The 18,374-nt window shown below is 41.9% G+C and overlaps 1 protein-coding gene across 3 annotated transcripts in view; it reads left to right on the top strand.

The window, feature by feature from the left end:
* tdrd7b (tudor domain containing 7 b) overlaps positions 1-18,374 on the top strand; it is a 136,199-nt gene that overhangs the window by 11,367 nt on the left and 106,458 nt on the right. For 2 of the 3 annotated variants that reach the window (XM_034168103.1, XM_034168101.1), the window contains exons 2-3: positions 3,953-4,159; positions 5,629-5,773. In XM_034168103.1, coding sequence (XP_034023994.1) covers positions 3,953-4,159; positions 5,629-5,773 — 352 coding nt within the window. Of the gene's footprint in view, positions 1-3,952; positions 4,160-5,628; positions 5,774-16,832; positions 16,943-16,984; positions 17,137-18,374 lie in introns of those variants that run through there. The other variant, XM_034168104.1, reaches the window with a different exon arrangement.

The raw sequence follows: 18,374 nt of genomic DNA, 5'->3' as shown, positions 1-18,374 counted from the left end.
CTGCTGGTGAGGAGCACAAACAGTGAGATGTGGGTGTGTGCACACCCAGTAACAAAAACAGTCAGAAGGTGGAAAGTCACCTCCACCTCTAATCACACACTCGTGCAGCTCCTGTTAAATCACTTATCTGGAAGGAGTGAGAGGCGAAGACGTCGCTTCTCTCACTAAACGCCAACCCAGCAGAGTGCACCACAGGAAAAACGGCTGCAAAACAGATCAGACGTAAGTCACAGTTTGGATACAGCAGAGAATATTACCTTCACAGGTAGATGATATCTCGGCAGCGAGGTGGAGATGACGTCCAGCTTTTATGGAGTGGATTGATGAAGTGGAGATGGGTGACAGCTGTCATGAGTTGATGAGGGACAGCTGTCAACCCCGGCTGTGTCTGTGGCGGCAGCGCCCTCTCGTGCCTGAAGCCCGCACTTCAGGCAGGGCACCCTCTGGAGGTGGGCCAGCAGTACCTCCTCTTCTGGCGTCCCACACAACACCATGATGCCCACTTGTGAAAAAAAATAACCACAATCTGTCATCTTAAATGCAGAAGTAAACAACCACAGTATGTTTTGATATGTTTGCGCTACCTTTCTTTTTTAACACCGCGGGTTACAAAGGAGATGGAGCCACAAGTAGTCTGCTCCCTGTGGTGGTATGTAAATACCTATATGCTCTCGGCACAGTGACCCTCACAAATTGAACTCCTGTGTGATTGATAGGGGTCAGTTTGAAAGGCTATAAAATAAAAAAGCGACACAATATTGATTACTATCGTGCTAAAATTAATTTTGTAGATAACTTTCAGACAAATATAGTGTGAATTACGTAGAGTCCTTTAATTGAGAGAGTAGCAACAAGACGAGTCAAGAAAAAAAAAACGGTCCAGTGACTCATGGTGCCATCTTGGGGCCAAAATAATGTGTGCTGTTCTGTCTGCATGTAAATCCAGCTATTTTATTTATTTATTCGCTGAAAATACCAGGTTGTTGTGCATTTGGATGCACAAATAGACACAACAAGGGTTTCAAGATGTACAGATTCCCTTCAGATCCAAACAGAAGAAAAATTTGTGAAAATAAAGTCAGCCGTGTGGGATGGAAGCCGACATCATCGTCAAAGTTTTGAGAGGTAAATTTATTGTTGATGTTCATGTACAGTAAAACTCACCTAAACCATCATTGTATAAACTGGATATTCGCAGTCACTGAACAAAAAAGTTTCAAAATTTTTGTATTGTTTTTCATGTAATAAACACTGTATATAATGGATTTTGTATAACAGATTTTTTCTCCTCACATCGGATAAATATCCCATCTGATCGCAATGCATTTCCATTAAAAACCTGAGCAGTCCAGACGTGCAAAGTAACGGAGGTACAAAATTAAATTTCAGCGCTCTGACACTTGCTGATTTGAGGAAAGTGGGACAAGAGTTATTTCTGTGATTAAAAGCCTGACCAGTGCTCAGACTCTGACCTGCAGCCTGAAGTGCACCTGATAAATTAGACACAAATGGCTGTGATTTGACACTTTTCTGCTTTCACTCCTTCATCTCCCATCATATTTTAATAGTTTTTGCACTGCACACACTGATTGCATTTCGGGATCACATAAATGTGGCAGAAAAGTGTGCAACTTTACAACACGGAGTCGGAAAAAATGAAATTGCTGAATGTCATATTAATCCATAATAAAGCATAATCCAGCAACGGAGAGCTTTAAAACTGTCACGCATGTCATAGCATGACACGGAGTTACAGCTGTGCAGAAGCATAAATCAGGCTTTAAATTAATTAAATAAATCATCATAAATGGTAAATTGTAAATATATGTAAATTTGATAGCTATTTTTATATTTATTGTGATAGTACCTGTGCCTGGATGTGTTGCTGTATGTGGTTAAATGATTTAAAAAATGTTGAAAATGTGAACGGTTGGTTCAGTAACTCAGCACAGTTGGCCCCAAAATGGTGCCATGTTCTCAGTTGACGCTACTCTCTCTCCCCCACCAAGTGTGAGTTATGACCCTCTCCTGGCCTGTACACTAATTACTGAACACACACTCACACTTTGTGAAGACACAGAATCTGTAGCCATGATTAAAGAGGTTACACAGATCCTACCCTCAACCTAAATGTAAAGTTTTAAGGTTAAAACCTTAAAATAGCCTCTTTTTTTTCTTCAGCCAAAGATAACATTCATCATGACCATGCAAAAAGTTAAGTTCTCCCACCTTGTCTTATCCAGTCTGTTGTTATTACCATGAAAATTCAGTAAGGTATAGCTTATATATTACATTCCAGTTCTAAGGTGGAACTATGCTAGTATATAAAGGTACAAATATCTAAAAAGGAAGAGTAAAATAGGAGAGTAGAAAAGAGTAGAGTAGAGCCACTTAGGTGCCTGGTCTTGAGAACCAGGGATGGTAGGTTGAAAAGCTTTTTTATACCATGGGAACTCTCCCTACCCACCCATGCAGCTCAAGAACAAGTATATATAATATAATAATAAGACATAAGAAAAATAAGACATCACAGGAGAAGATTGCAGTATAGGTAATTTAGTATGAAGACTAGTAGTAACATTAAATATAGTTAGTAGGCTAAGCTATAAATCTGGTATTATAGAAACAGAAGCTATGAGTGTATGATTGTTGTTATATGACTGGGGGGGCCTGGCTGCCGGTTTGTTTTGTCTTTTTGTTTTCCTCCCAGGTGGCGTGCATTTGGGACTGAGTGGCTGTGTTGCTGAGGCTGTCAGGACCTCACCCTGATCACCTGCGACTCGTCAGGACTCACAGCTGAGGTGCATCTGGATGGATTGGAGCATGTTGGCATTTAAGACTGGAGTGCACAGTGTGTATTTGCCAGAGACTCGACCTTGTGACCAGACGGGTGAGATCGTCGTCTTGGGAGCCATCTCATCAGCAGCGGACGCTGAGAATGTCCAGGTTTGATGCACGGTCTGTGAAAGAGGAGGGGGTGAGGTCTCACGCCTCGTCAGCACACTTCCTGAGGTACGTTGGATTTGTGACTAACAGTTATACAGTCAGTAAATGTGGTGTCCCTCACACCTTATTGTATTGAGCTGTATGTTAGTCATGTATCAGCTTCCACTGCGGTGGAGTTTTGTGAACGGGATGTTCCATGCCTGCAGGTTGGGAAGCTGATCAGTAATCAAGCCAGGAAGTGTTTGCTGTTTGTACACCTTTAAGTGTTCTGTGTGTAGAGTGTGGACTCACATAATGGTTCCTTCTTTCACAGACTCGGTTGTTGCGGCCACCTGGGGGGTGTCGGCGGGGTCCTTGGGTCCGAAACAGCTTCTGGCTCCGGACCGTTAGCGCTGCTGGGAGCGCACCACGCCAGGCCGCACCTTTCTGTTATTACATTTTCACTGTTATGTATTAAATTCAGTTAGCCTTTGTACCGTGCTCTGCTTATTTCATACTGGGTCCTTCAATCGCTGGTCGGTTCTCCGAGCTGCGTCCGACACATAACAGATTGTATTGGTATCTATCTAAAGTAACTCTGTTAGCATACTATAGGAAAATAAAAAGTATAATCATTATGGTATCAAATGGAAACCTAAGAACTTAGGTACTATATGTTGATGTCTTTAGAGGAACACTTAAACTGATGAATCATTAAAAATCGACACCATGTAAAATAGAATTGTAAATGGTAAAAATAAGATCGTCTGTCTACGTTGAATGTCACCTGGTTTGTTGACAAGTCCCTGGGTTAGAGTATGTGAGCCACATGTGTCACGGGAGATTTCCCCACAACCAAACCAGGGCACTCTGTGTTGAGAGACTAACTTTATACAAATCATGTAGTTAAGTAGATATCAAACAGGAAATTATAATTTAAGCTTCCTCCAACTTTTACTTTGTCAGTTTCTGCTTTATTTTAGCTTGTTTATCTCTTTCTTTGCTTATTTACGAAATTGCCTTGCAGATGGCTGATGTGGAGGTGTTTAAGAAGACACTCCGTGCCATTCTCCAGAACAACAAGGGTCGAGTGTCATTGGGCCGTTTGAAGTCAGAATACAAGTTGCTGACTGGGGAACAGATCGCATATAAAGACATGGGTCACAACAACCTGTATTCGCTGGTAGCCAGCATGCCATCTGTTGTCCACCTGGAGCGCAACTGCTTTGGAGAGGTGAGTTTGTGTTTTTTGGTTGCAGATGGTCGTCTTGAAAAGTTGGTGTCTACACATTTTGGCAATAAAAGAAACTTTTCCTCGAAATGCAAACTTGTGGAATACAACGTTTCGACAACATACAACCAGGCGGTGTGGAGGTTTCTGACTTGGTTTGAAGTGTAGGTCCAGAAGTAATTGGACAGTGACTCTATTTATGTAATTTTGCATCTGTAGGTCACTGGCATAAGGAGTTGGACTACCTATATTTAGACCTAAGTTCAATTCCCAGTCACACTATCTGTCTTTGTCCTTGGACAAGACACTTACTTCATTTTACATTGTCCCAGTCCACCCAGCTGTAAAAGGGTACCAGACTTGGCTGGGGAAGTAATCAGCGATGGACTTATATCTCACCCCCGTGGGAGGCATAGACTCTCAGCCACTTCACACTGGCAGCACAGTGGCTTAATGGTTAGCACTAATGTCTCACAGCAAGAAGGTCGCATCCTGCCCTTTCTGTGTGGAGTCTGCATGTTCTTCCTGTGTCTGTGGGTTTCCTCCGGGCATGCCAGCTTCCTCCCACAATCAAAATCATGCTTATTTAGGGTCTGTTCCTTTCTCTGCCCCTGACCAAGGCAGAGTCTCTACATCTGGAGTTTGTCCCCAGGGGCCAGATTGTGGCTGCCCACTGCTCCTAGTGGTTGGATTGTGTTTAACTGTAATTAGGATGAGTTAATTGCAGAGGACAGATTTTGTTGTATGTATGTACATAAAGGAACTGTACTTACTTACTGTAGAAGCCAGAGATAAGCACCTGCATTGAGCATCAGGGCCTATGGGTATTATTCTTCTGTGCACCACTGCAATGAAGATGTGCCTCTGGTGTAAACTGTTAGCTTGAATTTCATGGGTTTAACAAAAATGTCATATTTTTGCTATTTAGGAATTACGGCCATTTGGATATGTAGTGACTCCATTTTGAAAGCCCATAAGTAATCTGACCAAAAAATGTTATGCATTATTTTAAATAGAAAATCTGATGCTGCCATCTAAGAATCATCAGACTAGGCAATGTTCCTGGAATCTTCCATTGTCTAGTTTTGTTGAACCTGTGCTCTCTGTAACTTCAGCTTCCTGTTTTTAGCTGACAATTGTAGAGACATTGAACTAGTTATCCATCTTAATCTTAACCGAGATGGATGCTGTCTTTTATTTAATTTCCAGATAGTAACTAAAACACTGCTGGAGGAATTGATCTAAAATGTCCGTGGTTGGTCTTTGGTGGATATGTATTTTGTGAATAATTCTGGAATAATAATTATATGAATTTTGTGAATAATTATAATAATAAGGGGCCTTAACACTGTTGGTGCTTGGACCTCTAATTATGACAGTACGAAATATCCATATATCTATGTTGAAAACAGTTATTTCTACCTGACTGTCACATCATAAATTATGGATATCAGTTTCTGCTTTTTTTCCAGATGATGTGTTTTTCTTCAGTGGCAAATGAAATGCCACATACAGCCAAGGTGGTGGCTCGCCAGCACAGGTCCAAGGAGATGGGCCAACCACACCTGGTCAACACCAGAATGAGAGTCAAACCAGCTGCACCACTTTTGCTACATGGTAAGGGTTGAATAATCTATTACTTTTTTATTAATGAAAGTCATAATGGCACTTTCATTGTTAATTTCTACAAATATTTTTTTAATCCACTTGCCCTGGTCCTGCCCTTTGGGGGCCTGCATTTCACTGTGGCCTTGGGGAGTTGACGTTCACCATATTCATGGTACACCTTGCCGTGCCAAGTAATCTGGGTCTGATCTTTCAACCCAGTGCAAAGGAGCACAGAGTAAAATAAAAATGTTCGGTTTTTTTCCACAGTTTAGTGGAAATTCTGAGAAGGAGTTATAGATGAGGACAAAATTATGCCCCCCCCTATGAAATTTAACATTTTCTTCAAAATTTTTCCAAGTGCATTTTGAACAGAACAAGGAATTTTCAACATATATGTTGAAACTATGATACTGTGATGTTTAGAAATGCTATAACATTTTTAAACATTATAGTTTTATTTTGTATGCTCACATTATTTTAGTTTGCACACAGAAATAAAATTATTTCACAAAAACAGGGGTCAAAATTATTAGCCCCCTGAAGAACTGACATTTTTGTTAACCTATAGCACAAATCACTGTTGTGGAATGATGTGCTTTAGGGCCCCTTCACACATAGTACAAATAAGTACAAATCAGAGTGAATCACGGCAAAACAGCTTGTATGAGCGAACCGCGAAAACGTTGAGCTGACGTCGGGAGGGACACGTGGTCTTGCAGGCGTGAACGATCCCGCTGTGATGGCTTTGTGCACGAGCGTGCATGAAACTGTTGCAGCAGGAACACAATGCCAGCAGCTGGAGCATTGTGCAGCTGCTGTGGAAAAAAAAATACATGCCACCCATGGGATTTGAACCTGCAATTTACAAAGCTCTGATTGCCAGCCAGAAACTTTACCACTGCACAACCATTGCTGTCCTATAAAAGGTCTGTAAAATGCCTGAAATCAACAAGGAGATAAACGTATTTAAAAAATAAAACCACATGCCATAAAAAACATCGCATTTTATTAAATCATTCTTATCGAGCGGACAGTACAAGTATGAGCCGTTTGTTCCTCTGTAGATGACCCATGGTCACAGATGTACAGTCATGAAATGACATGAATGAAGCAATGCACTCTTATGTCTGCATCTGTGGGCCCGGTGTGTCCAGCCAGCCCTGCGCTCATGTCGGCCCGACATGCGTGTCCTGTGGACGGTGCGCTGCAGGACAGACACTGCTTCATGTGGAAGAGAGCTCAGATGGGTGATGTGACATTCAGATTGCCTGCTGCGTGTTATGATCTGAGTGTCTGTTTCACCTGGGGCAGCCTGTCAATGTGCGCACCGTGCGCTCACTCACTGCAGGTGGTCGCAACTGTAATATATGTTTATATGTATGTCCGTGTGTCCACGTGAGGACAGCAAGCAGACACACGTGCATCACAGTGGACAGTTGTTAGGTCATATCTGTCTAAACACAGTACGTGTTCCCCAGCTGGGACGTCCAGAACCACAGATCTCAACAGCTGCAGCTATCGGCGGACGCGCTCCCTGTCAGTTCAGCGCACACACAAATGTGTCACTTTCTGTTATGTGATCATTATTTTTAGTATTTATGTAAGTGTGTATGTAGGTGGTGTAGTACTGCGGCCTCAGGGTGTATGGTTTTCTTCAGGGTGTATAAAGCCATATTCATTGGTAAAACAACTTGATAATGATTTTATCATATACCTATAAATGATAAATCCACGCAGAACACAATGCGCGTGCTCTCCCTTCATTGAAACAAGGGAGAAAAAAAGAAACAGCACAGTTCAGCTGAAGCATTAGTGGACATACGTGACACCGGTGGGAAGGAAATACACATGTGGAACAAGAGGTGAAGCTCTTAACAGACAAAATATTTTACGTCCACTAATGCTTCAGCTGACCGGTGGTGTTTCTTTTTTTTCTCCCTTGTTTCAGAAGCCATAACTGGCAACTGTCTCTGGTGTTAGCGGAGGTTAGCCTGTAAGCTCACCGTCGTGCTGATAATCATTCGAGTACATTTGTTTAATGAAGCTGCTGTAAATGAAGAATTCATCAAAATATCTACATAAATTGCGAAGGTGTTTTGCTTCTTTCATCATCCATCCACCTCAAGTTCCAAGCCCTGTTTTCTAAGCGAGGAGGAAAGAATTGTACGTGACACCTTATTGGCTGATTACTCGGGTGGTATGAAAAATATAACCCATCCGCGAAAAGGGTGTATTGCTATTTATTCTTTAGTGTTTCATCCAATCATATTGGCATATCATTTATAGGTATATGATAATTATTAATATACCTGTCCTGGCTAGGGATGGGTATTGATAAGATTTTATCCATATCGATACCATTATCGATTCCTTATAGATTCCCTTATCGATACCTCTTGTGAATTTTCTGTGTACTAAAAGTAGGCTTTACAGGTTGTCTATGTCAACAACATTTTATTGAGTCTTAAAGTAAATAAATATGAAATTGGTCACTGGATCTTTAAACTCTGGACATAAATAAACTCTACATGGTGGATCCTTGAGCTCTGGACATAAATAAAAATAAACAAAATCTGTAGTTTTTGTGAAAAACATTTCCTTTCAGACATTATTGGGATGAATGTCTTTCCATATATCTGAGCTGAGCTCTTGCAGCTGGCTGTGCTGCATGTCAGGATGTAATTCATAAAGAATGCAGGACGTCTCATTTTGGGAGGAAAAAAAATGTTTTAGTCTGTTGTCTGTATTACAGTGTTTGGAAAGAGGTGTCATTTGATTTAAACAGCAATTTGCTTTGAAGTTATTAATTCCAGCCGGACTCTGTCTCGGCAGAGAGCGGTGCAGCATTTGGAGGACTATTTCTTGACTGCAACAAGACAATAGTCCAAGTTAGTGACTTTAATCCACACAAAAGTGACTCATGATTGACATATTTTAATGGCTTTGAGAGGGGTTAAGAAGCGGACTTGCCGCTTATGAAGAGCAGCGAATCAAAGAACCAACGAAGCAGCGGTTCGAAGTGGTGCTTTATTGGTTCAAGCTTCAAAGCAGAGTCGCGCTGCAGAAGGAGCTGATTATAGACCCGCTGCAGGGTCTGTAATCAACATAGAGAAATGATCATTTTCCCGATAAACATCCTCAAAAACAACGGCTGATCTGAAGGACCGATAAGGGAATCGTTAAACAAAAAGGCTATTGATGTCGGTGGATCGAATCATTTCTTAACAATACCCGAAAAGAACCAGTTCTCAATACACAACCCTAGTCCTGGCTGTGGTCTCTGTGTTTGTAATGTGACACGTCCTGTGCACTGAGTCATCATTTGTGTCTCTGGTCAGCAGCTGAGAGGCGGTTCCCCGTGCTGCGCTCTGACCTGGCTGTCCAGCCTCACGTGTTCATGTCTGCCCCCCCCACGCCACATGTGTAGGGGTGAAGTGGAGGGAGGGGGGCGCGACACGCACACATGTGCGAGGCTCATGCACCACATGTGTGTTGCTGTTTTGCAACGCCACACTCGTGGGGGCACTTAGACATATTTCACCTCCAGCTCAAAAGTGATCGTCTGCTCACTATTTTCGTGCTGACAGCGTGAATGGCCACACATTTTCTAAGTGTCAAGTGAGGGGTGTTAGATATTCGTGTGTGTCAGCTGGAATTTTTTTTTGATCAAAGTATTTTTATTAGTTTTTTCCATTTTTACACACAAAACAAACAGAGAACACAAACTTGAAATAACCCTCCCGCCCCACCCCTTCTAAACCAGATCAACTATAATAATAACTAAACTGTACAGGCATCTAAGGACACACAAACACAATCTTAAGTACCGTATGTTAGTATGCATCACAGACCCTGATAGTATTTAAACTAAAACATCTGCAGGCACACTCTCAAAATAAGATAGAAATGGCTGCCATGTATCAAGATAGACCTTGACAGATCCTTTTACAGTATATCTGATCTTCTCCAAATGAATATGATACATAACTTCTCTCATCCACTGACCATATGTAGGTGGATTTAAATCCTTCCATTGGCAGAGAATGAGTCTCCTGGCCAACAGAGAACAAAACGCAATCATAGCCTTCTGTTTTTTACTGAATAGGGCCTCCAGAGGGACAACACCAAACAGAGAGGTCAGTGGAGATGGATGGACAGTCCTACCACAGACTGCAGAAAGTGTGTTGAAAACAGATTGCCAATAACCATGTAGTTTTGGACAGGTCCAGAATGTGTGAACCAGTGAGGCTGGGGACTGCTTACAACGGTTGCAGGCCGGGTCCAGGTCAGGTTTAAACTTTGACAGTTTGTCCTTAGACCAATGCAGACAATGGACGACTTTAAACTGAAGAACGGAATGTCTCAGACATATTGAAGATGAATAAATGTTCTTGATAATGATTCCCCACGTTGAATCTGATATGGTTTCTTTCAAGTCCAGCTCCCATTTGTGTTTAAGGGAGTCCAAACTCGTCTCAGCAGCTCAGCAGTTTGTAAATCCTGCTGAGTGTCCGTTTTGGAAAGGTTTTGCACTCCAGAATCGAATCCATCAAGTTCTTAGAGGGGCACAAAGGGAAACTGACAGAGTTTGACCTCACAAAATGTCTGACCTGGAGATATTTAAAAAAATGTGAAGAGTGGAGACCAAATTTCTGTACTAGCTGATCATAAGAGGCAAAGATATTGTCTACATAGAGATCATAAAGTGAATGCACACCTTTAAGAGTCCAGGAATTAAAAGTTGCATCAGTCAAAGAAGGGACAAACGTGATTATTTGACACTGGGGCAAAAAACAATAGTTCTGTAAAGTGAAATGACCTTCTGAACTGATTCCAAATTTTCAGTGTGTGAGTAACAACAGGATTACAGGTATAGGTTGAGAGTGGATTTGTAAATGGTAACTGAGAGCAAAGTAAAGCAGATGCAGAGCTAGATGTGATCGAGGTTTTTTCCAGAGCCATCCAACTAGGGAGATTATCTGTTTCTAACCAAAATAATAAGGCTCTAATATTCGCTGCCCAGTAATAAAACATAAAATTGGGCAGTGACATACCACCAAGGCTACGGGGCATCTGTAAGATCCTTTTGCCAATTCGAGGGTGCTGTTTATTCCAAATAAATGTGGATAACTGACTATTCAAATTGGAAAAAAAAAGATTTTGTCAAAAATATTGGCAAGTTCAGAAAACAAATACAAAAATTTAGGTAATATTGTCATTCTGATTGAATTAATCCTTCCCCCAAGAGAGAGAGGTAGAGTTTGCCACCTGGTGATATCATGCTTAAGATTTGCCAGAAGAGGTGAATAATTGGCCTGGTAAAGCTCCTTATAGCCTCGTGTTACCCAAATGCCGAGATATTTAAATTTTTTAGTGTTAATTTTAAATGGGACATTGCCCTCAAGTTTTGCATTTAAAGAAGACACAGGCATGAGCTCACTCTTCTGGAGATTAACCTTATAACCAGATACTCGCCCAAATTCTTGAAGCAGAGCAAGTAGTTCAGGAATACTAGAGAGGGGATCTGAAATGTATAAAAGGGTATCATCCGCATATAAAGAAACCTTATGTTCCATGCCAAACCGGTTTATGCCCTTAATACGTAAGTTGTTACGTAACACCACTGCCAGTGGTTCTATTGCAGTTAACAAATAACAATGGAGAGAGTGGACATCCCTGTCTTGTACCACATTGTAATTTGAAATAGCCAGATAAATTATTATTAGTGCGTACTGCTGCCATTGGAGATGAATAGAGTAGTTTTACCCACAACAGAAATTTAGGGCCAAATTTAAAAGACTCTAAGGTCTTAAAGAGAAATCTCCATTCCACACGATCAAATGCTTTATCAGCATCCAGCGAAAGTACAACTTCATCATTCTTATGACCATGTGGAGCAGAAGTATGTAAAACATCATACAGTCGCCTGATATTAAAAAAAGATTGACGGTTTTTTACAAATCCTGTCTGGTCAGATGAGACAATCGTAGGAACCACGTGTTCAAGACGCCTTGCTAAAACCTTTGCCAGGATTTTTGCATCAGTGTTCAAGAAGATATTGGGCGATATGAGCTACAGTTTAAGGGGTCTCTATCTTTCTTCAGTAGCAATGATATAACAGCTTGCCGCATAGAGAGTGGTAATAATGAAGAGGAAAATGATTCTTCAAAAACTGACAATAAAAGAGGGGAAAGCTGATCTGAAAAAGTTTTAAAAACTCAATGGGAAAGCCATCCGGGCCCGGGGATTTCCCATTTTGCATATCTCCGATTGCTACGACAATTTCAGCCACAGTGATATCTCTCTCCAACTCGTTTACCAAATCAGGATTTACTGAGGGAAGCTCCAGGTTGCTAAAAAACTTTTCTAGTTCAGATGAATCAACTGGTGATTCTGATGTGTACAGGGTACGGTAAAATTGACTAAAACACAGATTTATTTCAGTATTATCACAACATACCTTGGCTTGATCGTCATTTATTTTTGGAATCGTTTGATAAGCTGAACGCTGGCGTAGCTGATGTGCAAGCAATCGACCAGCCTTTTCACCATGTTCATAATGACCCTGTCTAGATTTAGATATTAAATACTCAGCCTGCTGTGTTGACAGAGTATTAAATTCTGTCTGGAGTAACACATGTTTCTTCACTAGATCTTGAGAGGGGGAGCGACTGAGTGCGGCGTCTAATTGTAATATCTCATCGGTTAACTATTGTAACCATATCAAATTTGTCTTTCTTTTATTAGCACAGTAAGAGATTATTTGTCCCCTCAAATAGGCCTTCAATGTCTCCCACACAATACAGTGTGGCATCCCTGGTGTTTGATTAGTTTCAAGAAAGAATTTGATTTCAGATATAATAAACTGAACAAAATCTTCCTCGGACAGAAGTAACGAATTAAAACGCCAGAGACGGTAAATAGAGTGTGTTACTGGGATCATCAACTTCATAATGAGAGGTCCATGATCTGATATGAGCATTGCTCCATATTCACACTCTTTCACTAATGGCAGAACCCGCTTATCGAGGAAAAAATAATCAATCCGTGAGTATGACTTATGAACACTGGAGAAGAATGAATATGCTCTTGAGGAAGGATTACGAAAGCGCCACACATCAGCCACACCATATGTTTTTAGAAAGGAGTTAATTGTATGAGCAGATTTGGTCAAATTGATCTTCCCTACAGCACTACGATCAAGCGGTGAAAGAACACAGTTAATATCGCCACCCATCAGAAGACTGTGTGATGATATATTTGGCAGCTTTGAGAAAAGGGAGTTAAAAAATATATTATCGTCCCAATTTGGTGCATAAACTGATACCAAAATCACTGGGAGGGTATATAACTTACCAACTACAACAACATAACGTCCAGCTGTGTCTGTGTGTACACTAGACACTGTAAATTGTACCTGTTGATTAATCATGATGGGTACTCCCCTGGACTTAGATTGAAAATTAGATTGAAACACCTGACCAGATCATTTTTTACTTAGAAGCACGCTATCAGCAGAGCACACGTGTCTCTTGCAAAAAGGCAATATCCGCTCTCAGTTGCTTTAAATGACTCACAATTTTGCAGAATTTTAATGGGTTATTAAGAGATTTTACATTCCAGCTCACACAGTTAACTAGACAGCCATTTGAATAACTAGTATTTTTCATATTACCAGCCATGATCAGAAAAACAATATATCACCTGATGCACATGAATCCAAAGATACCTGACATAAAGGTCACCACACATAAACAGATCTGGTTTAGCTCCACCCCTATCTCCCACATGAACATGGAGATAATAACAGCAACTCTTAAACAGAAATCCACACATTAGTGCTTGTATTGAGGGGAAAAAAAAACAAAACACCAACTACACTGGGCTCCCGTTTTGCCCGTCAATTAAGAAATAGTTATTAGTGGTAAACTAAATAATAGTTATAAAAAGATGACTCTAAACTCGCTCAAAAAGATTAATGAAGCCTGTAAATGTGATGAGAATGGGGATTTCACTTCCCGTCGTCTCTGCTCATCATAGAGATAATATTTTTCCGAACATATTCCATGGCAGCGTTCGGATCCGTAAACTCCATGTTGTCCTCACCGTGAGTGATGCGGAGCCGAGCTGGGAACAACAGACCGTACTGAACATCTCGCCTGTTACGGAGAAGCCTCTTGACGTCAGTGAAAGCTGCTCGGGCTTTGGCCACATTAGCTGTGTAATCTGGGGCGATGAAGACCGGCGCCTCTCTGTATCGAAGCGGCCCATGACGGCATGCACGCCCCAGTATCTCCGCACACTCCTGGAAGTAATGCAGCTTCAACACAATGACCCGCGGCTTTCCTTCCACCTTCCTGTGGTCAATACGTGGTGCGTTTTCCAGATCCAGTAGCTCCTTGAGAAGTTCAGCTAATGTGGTAGCAGTGCCAAACTCTGATGTTTCGGGGACGCCAATAATCCTCAGATTGCATCTCCTTAAACGCCCCTCCATATCTTCATATTTCTTTCGGAGACCATTTAACTCGGCTTTCATCTCAATCACAGCACCGCGCAGAGAAACCACCTCCTCTGACCAGGTCGACAAGCCGTCCTCCACGTCTTTGAATCGAACTTTTACCTGGTCTAAATCAGCCCGAAGGGCCATGGTGCCGCTCGCCACTTCCGCTCGTACCGCCTGTAGCTGGCCTCTAATAAATCCAAGGTCTTCTGCCAGCAAATTGTTGTGTGGGCCGCTGAAGAGGAGGTACTGCTGGCCCACCACCACCAGATGGCGCCCTGCTTGAAGTGCGGGCTTCAAGCATGAGAGGGCGTCATAGCAACCGGGAGTGACAGCTGTCACTCGTTATCAGCACCAGCTGTCACTCATTCACATCACCACCACCATAAAGGCCGGCCTGCAACTCCACCTCCCCGCTGAGAAATCAGCTACCATTCAGGTAACTTCTCTGCTGACTTAAAACTGAATAATAGTCTGAACTCTTTTGCAGCCGTTTTCCTGTGGTGTTTGCCTTATCTGTGGGATTGGCGTTTGGTGTGATCAGCGACGGCTTCGCTTCACACCCCAACCAGATAAGGGGTTAGACAGGAGCTGCACGAGTGTGTGATTGGAGGTGGAGGTGCTCCCTCCTAACTAAACACAGACTGTGGGATTACTGAGTGTGCGAACTCGCACTCATCAATACTGTTTCTGTTCTCTGCCAGCAGTACCGGGTCTGACTGCTGAAGACAGTGGCCACCTGGGGCGCAGGGCTTGGTGGCTCCGGTGTTCTTCAGATCCGTTGGTGGTGGAAGCTGTGTGGGATCCGGCTCTTCTCTCGCCAGACGTCTTCTATCTTCGAGCCTGCCCACACGTCACCTTGTGTATAATTGACATTCCACCATATTGTTATTGTCTGTACTTCGTTGTGCGATTCACAACATTAAATTGTTACTTTTTGGCTTATCCATTGTCCGTTCATTACCGCCCCCCTGTTGTGGGTCCGTGTCACGACACTTTCACAACACAAATCCCTCATTTCGGTTTTTATTACCTCTGAAATACTGGATTTTATTGACGCTAGAATGTCTGTTTTCAGCGTCGAGAAGTCCATCTCGGTCGACTTTGATAATGGCAGTGCAGAGTCTTTAGCATAACTCTGATCGCAGGTAGCATCAGACCTAGCGGCTGTGACTCCCGAATATATATATTTTCTCAAACTGGATGCCATTATACGCGAAGAAGGAGGCAACACTGTAAAGATAGACTAACAAAATAACAGGTGTCGAATTTAGCAGGGATAAATTGTAAAAACACCACTATATAGTAAATAAAAAACGGGAGCTCACACTAAACACTTCTTACTCTTCCGCCGCCATTTTCCCCTCTCGTGTCAGCTGGAATTTGACTGACACCTGCTGCGAGAGGGATCGAGTGGGCTCTCACAGGGCACACTCTGTCTTTCAGCCGCTGGTGTGTGCAAATAGTTGTAATGACACATGTACTCAGAAGAATGGGAAAGTCCAAAGAACTCAGTGAAGATCTAAGGAGAGTTGTAGATCTACAAAAACTGAGAAGGTCTAAATACCTGCAGAATACAAAGTCATCAGTTCAATCAATTATATATAAGTACAAGTGAGTTGGATGTGTCACCACTTTAGTAAGGTCTGGCAGAAGACCCAAACTGTCACCCTCAGATGAGAGGAAATTGGTTAGGATGTTCAGGAACAACCGAGAAGTTTCCCATGAACTGGGGAAACGCTGGAACACCAGCGTCACTGTCCACAGTGAATTGAGTTTTATATCGCCATGGACTGAGAGCGTGCAGATCAAGAAAGAAACCCTTGCTCCAAAACCAACACCTTCAAGCTGGACTGAAATTTGCAGCTGCCTACATGGACAAACATGGAGAAAAGTTTATTGTCTGATGTGACAAAGATTGAGCTAGTTTGCAGAAAGAGGCATGTTTGGTGGAGTAAAGTGAGGCTTTCAAACCTAAGAATACTGTATCAACTGTCAAGCATGGTTTGTGGTAGCATCATGCTATTGGGCTGTTTGCTGCTGGTGCATTTCAAAAAGTGGATGGAAAATTGAAGGAGGACTACCTCCAAATTCTTCAACATCACCTGAAATCATCAAATAGATGGTTGAAACTTAGCCACAACTGGGTGTTCCAGTGGGACAATGATACCAAATATTAGTGGTGTTGTATGTATATATTTGAGTCTGTAATTTTGACCCTGTGTGGATTAGAGAAGTCCCAAAATTAATTCAAACTTGTCCACCCACTTCCTCTTTTTTAAAGCCATTAATGATGTATGCTATACAGTCATTCCACCCTGGCAAAAGAACAGTTTACAGACATCATTTAAAGCTCCAAATTACAATGACATTCATGCCCATGATGAGTGTATGTAAACTTCCAATCACAACTGTATGTTTTGCTTTTATTTTGCTACATTTGCAGTGCATGCAGTGCTCTGCGTACCACTCCACCACTGTGATGCTGCAGAATATTCTTAGTGAGACAGAGGAGGTGGAGGTGGTAGTGCAGGGAGGGAGGGAGGGAGGGAGGGAGAGAGAGAGAGAGAGAGAGAGAGAGAGAGAGAGAGGTAAGGCAGAACGATGGAGTATTGAGAAAGGGAGAGTCTGAAAAGAGAGTGAATGGAAGAAACAGAGGAGAGATGTAGAGGGGAGGAGGATGACAGACGACATGGAAGAAGAGAGTGAGGAGGAGAGAGGGAGTTCAGACAAATCCAGCAAACAGCAGCTAAGAAAGAGCTACAAAACAAGAGAAGCTGGTTCATAATTCAAGCCTCTGTCTCTCTGGCTCATTGGTTCATCGCCTGGGATGCTGATTTTAAGCCTGACCAGAGACAGTGTGCTCATGACGGTGAGGTGACACAGCATCTGTCTACTCCCAGTGTGCATGTGCTTCATTTACATGTGGACCGAAGCTTATTCTGTGTTGTGTGTGAGGCTATGCTCATGCTCATCTCAAGGATTCAGTGATCAATTTGCTGATTAATTGATTGGCTTGCAACAGCTCATAGAAGAAATAGCATCTATTCACTCAGAGGAAGAAGAAACAGAAAAAAAGAGATATGATATGAGATAGGTGAATGATAGCCAGTCATACAAAAGCTCTATTGGTCAGATTTGAGGACTAATGGAGCTGGTGTCTGCATTTTGTTGCAGGAAAGATTAAATCATCTTCTGATAGAAGAGGGAGAATGAGAAAGCTGGTGGAATGTTGGTGGTGAAGGTACTAGTTCTTGCTGAAGAAATGAGAGAAATAGGGAGCAGAAGAAAAACTGTAGGAAGAAGAAACAAAAAATGAACAGGAGTGTGGACATGGCTCCAGGTCTGACTCAATGTGTTGATAGTTACTGAGCTACCAGTGATGCTGTGTGTGAAGGACGTAGAGTCAAGGCAATGTCGGAATATTTCTTAAAGTGCATGTAGACCCATACACCATCATCACATCTGGACTTTTAGTAAAAAGTCACTTGTTTTGTTGGAAGATATTTCATCAGTCATCCAACATGTTATCACCAGGTGAGTTGATACCTTAGTGCAGGGCTGCCTGTGAGAAAAATATGTTTTGTTTTGTTTTTTATCATTATGGGGTTATGAGAAACTCATAAAAGTGTGTCTTTCATTTTTAGTGTAATTATAAGTTCTTCAAATATATTGTGTTTCATACTTGCATTTGAACAACACTGTTATTGCTAAAAGCTTGTGTGAGAATGTAAACTTTGTCACCGTAGAAGGCCGAGGCCAACCTTGAATTAGATAAGCCTGGCAGCTGAGTTGGAAACGGTGGGGTGAGCTTTGACTAGGGTCCCATTATTCAGAGAGTAGTGTCAACTCAGAACATGACACCATTTTGGGGCCAACTGTACTGAACTACTGAATGAACCTTTTATGTTTTCAACATGCAGGTACTATCAAAATAAATATAAAAATAGTTAAGCTATCAAATTTACATAAGTTTGCAATTATGAGGGTTTATTTAATTAATTTAAATAAGATTTGAGCTACTGCAGCTCTATAACTCTGTGTCATGCAATGATGCATGTGACAGTTTTAAAGCTCTCTGTCGCTGGATTATGCTTTATTTTGGACTAA

Source organism: Thalassophryne amazonica, chromosome 4 (genome assembly GCF_902500255.1).
Source record: "Thalassophryne amazonica chromosome 4, fThaAma1.1, whole genome shotgun sequence".
In the NCBI taxonomy this organism is placed as follows: domain Eukaryota; kingdom Metazoa; phylum Chordata; class Actinopteri; order Batrachoidiformes; family Batrachoididae; genus Thalassophryne; species Thalassophryne amazonica.
Note: the sequence above shows the minus strand (reverse complement) of the source record. Positions and strands in the feature narration are given on the sequence as shown.